Consider the following 8,444-nt stretch of genomic DNA (forward strand, 5'->3'; position numbering starts at 1 on the left):
TCAGGCGAATCGGGACCTGGATGAGCGTCGTCGAGCACTCTGTCGGCAAAAGCGACGTCGTTGCGACCATCACCGTTGGCGGCAGCTTCTCGGATGCAATTGCATGCACGCAAGTGCCAGTGCGCCACGGGCGTTCATGGGGCTGTCGCTAGGCCGGTCGTCGATATGTACTTGTACGGCCATGGGTGAAAGGTCGCTTGCCTGAGCTCTGTTGCATTGTGCGCGATCGAGACGCGCACAGCGCCAATACTACAATGGTTGTTCGTTGCGCTTGTAGGCCACAAGGTGGCCGAGTCCTTCTGGAGTGCTATGGCTCGGCGTCTGTGGGTTGAGCGCGAGTCTCTATTGGGTATCGAACCCTAGTGGCTGTCGTCGGAGAGCTCGGTCGTCCAGGTCGAACGCGAGGTCGGCGTCGCAGCAGCTATGGGAAGAGGGACGCATTGAGCGCAAGCCTTTCTGCCACCAAGAAGATCGCGCGGTCGTATCAACCTATCAACTGGTTGACCTGTGGCTCGGACGCTGAGGCGCCCAATTGCATATTTTGTCTCTGGCGTATCCGGACAAGTTGCAGTCATTTTGGATCGACGAAGATGCCAGTGACGACGACTGACGGCGTGGTGGTGCTGACGCACCGCGGGTCGGGCGCGAGCGCCCACGTGCACCTGTACGGCGCCACGGTTACGTCCTTTGTGCCCAAGGCTGGCGCCGAGGACCTGCTCTTTCTCTCGACGCGCGCCGCCTTGAACGGCTCCAAGCCCATCCGCGGTGGCATCCCGCTCGTCTTCCCGCAGTTTGGCGCTGGCCTCGTGCCCTCGACGCTGCCGTCGCATGGCTTTGCGCGCACGAGCAAATGGTCGCTCGTCGAGTCGGAGGACCTCGAGGCGTCGACGTCGGCCACGTTCGCGCTCTCGACGGCCAAAGGCGAGCTACCCGCATGGCCACACGCCGTGCGCCTTGTGTACATTGTCACGATCGCGCAGCACCAGCTCACGACGGCGCTGCATATCACCAACACGGACACGGATGCGTGGAGCTGCCAGGCGCTCCTGCACACGTACCTGCGTGTCGATGCGCCGCCGTCGCTCACAAACGACGAGCTTCCGGGCGTCCGCGTCCATGGCCTCAAGGGCACGAGCTACCTGAGCAAGGTGTCCAACACGACGCAGATCGAAGACCGTGACCACGTGACGATCGCGTCCGAGACCGACAGCGTGTACACGGACGCGCCCGACACGCTGGTCGTGCAGGCGGGAGTCAGCAACACCGTGCGCATTGAGAAGCGCGCGTCCCTCGTCGGGTCAGGCGCACTGCCGAGCGACGCCGTGGTCTGGAACCCATGGACGGACAAGGCGCACGGTCTCGGAGACTTTGGTGACGAAGAGTACCCGCAAATGCTGTGCGTCGAGCCTGGCGTCGTATCGCGCCTCCAGGCTCTCCGGCCGGCAGAGACCTTCGTGCTCAAGCAAGTGCTCACGCTCGCTGCGTGACTGCATCATCCTTGCGCTCGCACTGCGTATCTCTAATACAACGACATGCATATGTGTGCACAGTCGTTCTGCGTCCTTGCCTTGCACGAGCCCCAGCGACCAGGTGGAAAGGCTGGTGCAAAGACAGCGCGTCTGGATGCGCCGAGTAGCCGCCCGATGATGGGTACTTCTTCAACGCACGCCAGACGACGTGGGACCTGAAGTTGTGAAAGTGGCCTTTCTTCCGACGAGGAATGAACACGGTCCTGCGCTGCCACGCGCTGCTTTGCGAGATCACTGCGTTCCAGCACGGCCTTTTGTTCGACCTGCGCCCGCTCTACCGCGAGTGGACGACGATGACCGATCGATTCGGCAACATTGTGTCGCTACCGCCTCGGTACCTTCCATACGCCATCGCCCGCGAGGTGGCGGCGCACCCGCCCATCTACACGAGCTTCTACTACCTCGGCTTGGACACGCGGCGGCCAGACCCGCGCTTCCTCGTCTTTATGGCCGTCGTCATGGGCGACCTCGACAATATGCTGCGATGGCTGCGCTGCATGGACGCGCCGCCATCGCGTCTTCTCGAGCTCGCCGTGCGCCATGGCCACCTGCACATTCTTGCGCATCTGCATGGTCGTCGCCTCTGTGAGGCGTCGTCTGTGGCGCACATCGCTTTGCTGGACATTGCCGCCGCGAACGGCCATGTGGCGATCGTCGACTACCTCCATCGCCATGCGCTGGGCACTTGCAGCGTCGAGGCGATGGACGCTGCAGCGACACACGGTCACCTCGACGTTGTGCGCTACCTGAGTTTGCACCGGCACGAAGCGTGCACGGTCGCGGCCTTTGAAGGCGCTGCGTGTCGAGGCCACGTCCACATCGTCCAGTACCTCTTGCTGTTCTATCCCATCCGGCCTCCTCGGTTTGCGTGGGACGTGGCGTGCGCCAACGGCCATGACGACGTCGCCGAGCTACTGCGCCCGTACATGTCGCTTCCGTAGACCAGAAAACGAACGAGACAAAGTTATCGTTGGAGTCGACACGAGATGAGGGTGGTGGGATGGACCCTACGTAGGATGATGGATGCACGAAGACGCGCCTGCAATCGGCACGGAGGAGGCAGCAGATACACACTAAGACGTCTACACCGCCGCCGTAAAGCCGCGGGGCGACCCGTCGAGCCACTGGCTCAGCTGCGGGCTCGTTAGCGATGGTGTCATTGAGTGGTCAAAGCCAAACGTATCGTGCTGGAGGCCAAGCGCCACATCGATCGTCGGCGGCTTGAACGGCTTCTTGACGAGCGGTGCGGGCGCGCTGGACGCATTGGGCGTCGACGATGGCGGGAACGCCACCGACACGTTGACGTCGGTGCGGAGACGGAGCGGCGGCACCGGGTCCATGTAAAAGTCTGAGTCCATCTCGGCGGGAAAGTCAATGTCGTCGAAGGAAAACTTGGGTGTCGCTTTGAGCATCGCGGCCATGAGCGGCGATCGCCGCAGACTGTAGAGCGACGGCGTCGCCTGGCCCGACGCCGGACCGTGGGAGCCGAGCGGCGTCGTCGAATTGAAGAACTCGGCCACTTGCTACACCAGGAAACGATTCTTAGGTGGCCGAGTGCATCGACATGTCAAGATATCGCACCTCGTTAAAGTCAAACTCGAGCGTCTCGAGCGGGTGGAACGGACTGTCCATGTCCTGGAACGTCGCGTCGCCAAACTGGTCTTGGAGCAGAAGGCTTTCGTACGCGCCGGCCCGCTCGCGCGACGGTGGCCCCATCGCATGAGACGGCGTCGACCCTCGCTTCTTTCGCTTCGCATTGGCGCACTTGGCCATCGGGTCCTCGGACGCGCTGCTGAGCAGCGTCAGAAGGAGCTGTGTGTGGTGCAGCCGCCGGGGTGTGGACGGCATGAACATGCCGCCGTCGCTATGCGCCCCCGTGCAGACGCGCAAGTCTTTTCGCTTTCGCTTCGAGGACAAGCTTCGGTGCTTGTGCGGCGACGCGTTCGCTGGGTGGAGCGGCGAGTCCGTGCCTGTGTTTGGGTGCTCCTTGTTGAACAAAAGCACGTTGTAGCAGTCCCGGAACGTCGACGCTTGCTTGGGCGAGAGTCCTTGCACGAGGTTGTGCGCTCTACGGCGGCATGAGGCGAAGGCACCGAAAGGCTATTGCTGTACTTGGTCATTTGCAGACTCGGCGCGTGGACGTCGTGTGCACCACCGTCGTCGGTCGGAATGACTACGTGGCGCGGAAGCCGCGGGTGCATGCCCGTCAGTGGCGGGGCCGGAGGCGCGGCCTTGTTGACCTGCTTGGCGATGCGCCGCATCGTGCGGCGCATGGACGAGTACCAATGGTTCTTGATCGCATTGTCGGTTCTGATACAGGGTCATGAGCACGCGCTTTTCCACGCATGCTTCGCACCTTCCGGGTAGGAGCTTGGAGATCTCGGCCCACTTGTTGCCCAGGCGGTTCTGTGCGTCTTCAATGATGCTTTCTTCTTCGGTCGTCCACGGATCCTTCTTGATGGACGGGTCGAGGTGGTTGAGCCATCTACGTGCTTTCATGTTGAAGCGGTGGCCGCCTTCCAGTGTAGTACCGTGTCCGGCACTGCTTGCCCGTGCGCTCGTTCCCATAGTTTTCGTTGTTGAGGTGGTCCGAGATGACGGACCAGCGCTTGGTGCCATACTCGTCGACGAGGCGGATGATGCTCTCGTCTTCCTTGCGCGTCCACGCCCGGCGCTCGTACGCCGAGCCCGACGCCGTCTTCTTCGTACTGCTGTCCGACTCGTCGTGCATGTTGCAAGTTGCCAAATGCGCAAAGGTCGCGTCCAAAACTCACTTGGACTTTGTATTGCTTTGCGTGAAGGGACACATCAGGATCGGCGATCCGGATACGCCCACCCACATCAGCGACACCGCATCCGGATACGCCGCGATCTTCGACATCGACCTCGGAGGAGGAGGAGGAGGAGGGTCCCTGCAATCGGTCGGCGCGTCGATATCCTTCCGTACGAGCTTGTTTGTTGGTAGAAGGAAGAAAGCAGCGCCGAGCGGTCGACCATGCACATCAGTTGCAGGTTCCGGGCAAGAGACACGGACGTTTCAACGGCCGGCCGACGACCCATGCTGTTCTACCGCACGGCGCCGGAAGATCTTCTGCGCCTTCTCGAGCAGCATGGAAGGGACGTGTTGGCCGTGCAGCGCGTGCTCGCCGAGCTCCACCGGTGCATTCGCGACGACGCGACCAGCCGCGAGCGCATGGCGCAGTGCCATGTCGTGCGTCGCCTCGCCGCGCACGTCGAGCCCCATGCGACACAGCCCGGGTTTCTCGTGCAGCTGAGTATCTTGCTCAACGCACTCGTGATATACGACGGTTTGGCATCTCGCCCAAGTGACATTGACACGTAAACTGGGTAGAGCACTCGACCGCCGAGCTGCAGTCGGCCATCGTGCGCCATGGCTTGTGGCGCCTCGTGCTCCGTGGCATGCAAGCCGCCGCCGTCGACGACGAGCTTCAAGTCCACGGCTGTGCGCTCACGTCGACGCTTTGCTACGACTACCCGCGGGCCCCCCACGGTGAGCAAAGGACATCTGTACATTGGCCACGTTGTAGTAGAGGAAAACCAAGGGGAAATGGTGCAAAGTGGCGCTCTGGATGCCATTCGAACGCTGCTTCTCGCGGAACGTACGCCGAGTGCGACGTACACGCGTGCGATCAAAGCCATTGGAGATCTCTGCTACAAGAATGGTACGCGTCGTTGGTATCCATCCAACACGTCATCATAGTCTTGCGCACAGTTGGCAACGCGGAGATTGTGCTCAAGATGAACCTCTTCCCGCTGCTAGCGCACGGCCTTGACGAACATGCCAAGAACGCGGACGTGCTGAACGCAATCGCTGCCGTCTTTTTTGTGGTTCTGGTCGCCCACCCTCGTATAACGCACTCGGTCGCATGGGCGGTCATTACCGACGACGATAGATGGAGCCAAGTGCGGGATACTGCAGTGCGGCGTCCTCGAGCGCGCGTTGCACTGCATGCAAAGCTGTGACCTGCTCGTCTCGACAGCGTACCATATCCTGCGCCTTCTCGAAGCCACCTTGCGCGAAGACGGTACTTGGCTTTGCTATAATTAGCGTCACCAGTGGGCGTAGAAGCGGCCAAAGATCTGCTCATGCGTCATGATGGTGCCAATGTCATCGTTACCGCGGTCGAGCAGCTCCGCGAGAAGCACAAAGACGGCATCGGCCATCTCGTGTTCCTATCTGCCGTCATCTTCTCGAGCCTGTCGCTGCACGTGCCAGCAACTGGCGGTGCCATGCTGAGTTCAAGTAGGCGACAATTCTGAGGGGTCGTGGCGTAGGCGGCCGGCCAGCGCCCCAAGCGACGCGCATCCAAGGCCTCATGCAGCACGGCGTTCACACGTTTGCGGTCTCGTCGCTCTCGAGCTTTTCCAAAGAAACCTTTGTCTTGGAGCAGTGTCTGTGCCTCATCGAGCGGCTCGTGATCACCAGTTCTGCCATTGTGAGATGACGTGGCACGCTCTTACGCCGAGTGTTGCGTAGATCACTATCGGCTCATGCTAGTGCGGGCGGGCGCGGCGCGTAACGTGCGCTACATCTACAACACCAAGCAACAACAGCAGCACGAAGGAGTGCTCGAACTCTGCGAGCGCGTCATGAGTACGCTGGACAAAGAGACGTCCAATAATTGACGCGTCAAACTTCAACGTGAATTTTAATCGAATTGCTTTTTAAAAGTTTCTTTCGGATTGCGGGTTGAAATTCGGATCGGGCCTCAAATGAGGCAGATTCGAAACACGTAGCATGGAAGTCTGGTGGGAGACCAAGGAAGATAGCTTGTGGCTGGTCTACTACGTGGTCTTCATCGCGCCGCTCCATGCGTTCCTCATCGGCTACCTCGAGCGCCAAGGGAAGCAGGTCACGCCGTCCAAGGCCATCATCTGGATCGCGTCGCTCGCGCTCATGTCGACCTTCCTGCCGCTGGTACATGGCACAGGTCGCCGGCGCGCTCACATATGGACCTCTAGCTCGTGCGCAAGAAGCTGTCCGAGTCCAGCCCGTACCGCATTCTCAGCGTACGGCTGGTATCGCCATGGCTCGATTGACGCGACGTGCGTAGGTCACCCGGTACGGCCCCAAGTACGCCTGGGCGCAGCAGTACAGCCACTTGAAGCAGTACTTTACGAGCGGCCAAATGAGCCCCGACGTTTGGGCTGTCTTTGAAGGCGCCTACGACGTACGATACCATTGCTCTCATGGACGACGACTCATGATTGGCAGAAACTCTATGACGATGGCACGCGCCGGGCGTTTGAGGTGTGGGGGCCCAACTTTGAGACACTCCTGAGTGCTCACATGCCGTACAACCTCGCGCTCTACTACGTCCTCTGGCTCGTTGGAATGTGCGTGTTTCGCACTCTCGACGCAAGGGCTCATCGTCGCGATATGCTAGCTATGCGACGACGGTCGGCCGCAAGTACGCGCCAGCGCGGGACCTCGCGATCGCCGGTCTCTTGGTGGTAATACGTGCCTACGTTCGTCTTGCGCAGGATCTTATATCTTAGGTCCTCGTGTTTGAGATGAGCATTCGCTTCATGGGCTACAACCCGCTGTTTATGTTCCTTCCGCAGACGACACCGAACGAGATGATTTTGCTCGTTCACGCGTACGCTTCGAGAAGATTGCGGTCTTCTACTAAGACGTATGATGGCTTAGGCTCTTTCCTGCATGGGTGCTTGGCTACGCGTCCTTCAAGCGCATCTTTTTTGTCGATATGCTCCAACACAAAAACGGTTGCCTCCAGTATGCACTCGCCAACAACCAAGTACGACGACCGACACCCCGTCTTGCAACACCGTATAAACACGACTTGGCTGTAGAAGACCAAGAAGGCGCTTGACAGCATGCGCGATGAGATCCGCAAGATGAAGGAGGCGAAGGAGGCGACGACGACGTTGCAGGCGTAACGCAACCGCCTCGACGACCTCAGATGCATGCCAACGACATGACAACCACAGATATTATTGTGTGAAAGAAAGCCTCCGTTGGCAAGAACCCGCCACTGGCTTGTGCGCGCTTCTCCTCTTCTCCTCCGACATCCAAACAGCGCTATCAGGGCTAGGGTCTCGCTTTTCCAACTCGGAAAAAAGCCCATGTATCGATCACGCTTGAAATGCAGGCACCCAACTGTCATCATCTTCTTGGCGCACCGCGTCAAGCGACATCACCGATGCGGCCATCTTGGCGTACAAAAGCAGTCGAGGCAGTACTGGCCCGCGCACGCCTTTTCGTCGAGGGGTAGCCTTTCCCAATGGAAAAAGCTAGGCGATGTGTAGGAAGCAGCGCATATTTCGATCGCGATTGAAATGCAAGCACCTCGCTGGAACCCTTCGATGAACGCGGCCTCCAAGGCCAAGCCAGGACCGACCACGTCGGCCCGCACGACGCGCGCCGCCTCGACTGCCAGCACACGCACCACCTCGACTGTCTCCACGCGCACGCAGCGCGCGGCAACAGCGCCAGAAGCGATGGTCGTCCCGGAACGCCACGCCCGTGAGCTCGCTGCCTTGCGCACCGAGTACGAAGAACGCCTCGAGAGCCTCCGCACCGACTGCCAGATGCAGTTGGCGGCGTTGGCCACAACCTTGCGTGCCGAGCACCAAGCCAACATTGCCGCTGTGACGACGACGCTGCAGCAAGAGCACCAAGAAGCCTCGGCCGCCTCGGACGCCAACCTGCGCCAAGAGCACTCGATCAAAGAGACGGCTCTCATCTCCGAGCTTACAAAGCTGGCCGCACAGCGCGACGCCAGCCTCGAGCGCGCTCAGGTCCTGTTCACTCGATCGGAGGCCTGCGCTGCGACCTCCACACGCTCGCCAAGCTCAACCACCGTCTCCAGACCACGATCGCCACGACGACCGCAGAGGCTGCCACGACACAAAAATCGCTGACGACGCGCG

General features: G+C 60.5%; 5 protein-coding genes across 5 annotated transcripts in view; 4 read left to right on the forward strand and 1 right to left on the reverse strand.

Annotated features, from left to right (window-relative positions):
- The first annotated feature begins 547 nt into the window (after nucleotides 1-547).
- On the forward strand, nucleotides 548-1,560 carry SPRG_07303 (hypothetical protein). Its single transcript, XM_012346095.1, has one exon. The coding sequence runs from the start codon at nucleotides 591-593 to the stop codon at nucleotides 1,485-1,487; it is 897 nt and encodes a 298-aa protein (XP_012201485.1). The 5' UTR covers nucleotides 548-590; the 3' UTR covers nucleotides 1,488-1,560.
- A 160-nt stretch (nucleotides 1,561-1,720) lies between these two features.
- SPRG_07304 (hypothetical protein) lies at nucleotides 1,721-2,470 on the forward strand (the record flags this gene model as incomplete). The annotated part of the gene is made up of 1 exon (XM_012346096.1): nucleotides 1,721-2,470. The coding sequence occupies one exon, from the start codon at nucleotides 1,721-1,723 to the stop codon at nucleotides 2,468-2,470; it is 750 nt and encodes a 249-aa protein (XP_012201486.1).
- A 54-nt stretch (nucleotides 2,471-2,524) lies between these two features.
- On the reverse strand, nucleotides 2,525-4,305 carry SPRG_07305 (hypothetical protein). Its single transcript, XM_012346097.1, has 5 exons — nucleotides 4,061-4,305; nucleotides 3,886-4,014; nucleotides 3,642-3,839; nucleotides 3,111-3,597; nucleotides 2,525-3,052 (listed from the first exon to the last, which is right to left on the reverse strand). The coding sequence occupies exons 1-5, from the start codon at nucleotides 4,258-4,260 to the stop codon at nucleotides 2,612-2,614; spliced, it is 1,455 nt and encodes a 484-aa protein (XP_012201487.1). The 5' UTR covers nucleotides 4,261-4,305; the 3' UTR covers nucleotides 2,525-2,611.
- A 282-nt stretch (nucleotides 4,306-4,587) lies between these two features.
- On the forward strand, nucleotides 4,588-7,451 carry SPRG_07306 (hypothetical protein; the record flags this gene model as incomplete). Its single annotated transcript, XM_012346098.1, has 16 exons — nucleotides 4,588-4,837; nucleotides 4,882-5,040; nucleotides 5,081-5,212; nucleotides 5,263-5,397; nucleotides 5,444-5,575; nucleotides 5,617-5,775; nucleotides 5,826-5,975; nucleotides 6,028-6,144; nucleotides 6,296-6,468; nucleotides 6,513-6,560; nucleotides 6,605-6,721; nucleotides 6,766-6,887; nucleotides 6,938-7,004; nucleotides 7,050-7,150; nucleotides 7,201-7,309; nucleotides 7,365-7,451. The coding sequence occupies 16 exons, from the start codon at nucleotides 4,588-4,590 to the stop codon at nucleotides 7,449-7,451; spliced, it is 2,058 nt and encodes a 685-aa protein (XP_012201488.1).
- A 399-nt stretch (nucleotides 7,452-7,850) lies between these two features.
- The window catches only part of SPRG_20360 (hypothetical protein), a gene marked incomplete at both ends in the record, with an annotated part of 2,084 nt that continues 1,490 nt past the window's right edge, over nucleotides 7,851-8,444 (forward strand). The window contains one exon of the mRNA XM_012346206.1: nucleotides 7,851-8,312. Within this exon, the coding sequence (XP_012201596.1) occupies nucleotides 7,851-8,312 (462 nt within the window). The remainder of the gene's footprint in view (nucleotides 8,313-8,444) is intronic.

Source organism: Saprolegnia parasitica (genome assembly GCF_000151545.1).
Source record: "Saprolegnia parasitica CBS 223.65 unplaced genomic scaffold supercont2.27, whole genome shotgun sequence".
NCBI classification, from domain to species: domain Eukaryota; phylum Oomycota; class Saprolegniomycetes; order Saprolegniales; family Saprolegniaceae; genus Saprolegnia; species Saprolegnia parasitica.

Bases quoted from the DNA above. Each gene is read 5' to 3' on its own strand.
- SPRG_07303 (XM_012346095.1), top strand. From the start codon at position 591: ATGCCAGTGACGACGACTGACGGCGTGGTGGTGCTGACGCACCGCGGG.
- SPRG_07305 (XM_012346097.1), bottom strand. From the start codon at position 4,260: ATGCACGACGAGTCGGACAGCAGTACGAAGAAGACGGCGTCGGGCTCG. The intron at 4,015-4,060 runs GTACTACACTGG...GAAAGCACGTAG, and splicing joins GGCAAGCAGTGCCGGACACG to ATGGCTCAACCACCTCGACC. The intron at 3,598-3,641 runs GTACAGCAATAG...ATGCCGCCGTAG, and splicing joins CCGAGTCTGCAAATGACCAA to AGCGCACAACCTCGTGCAAG.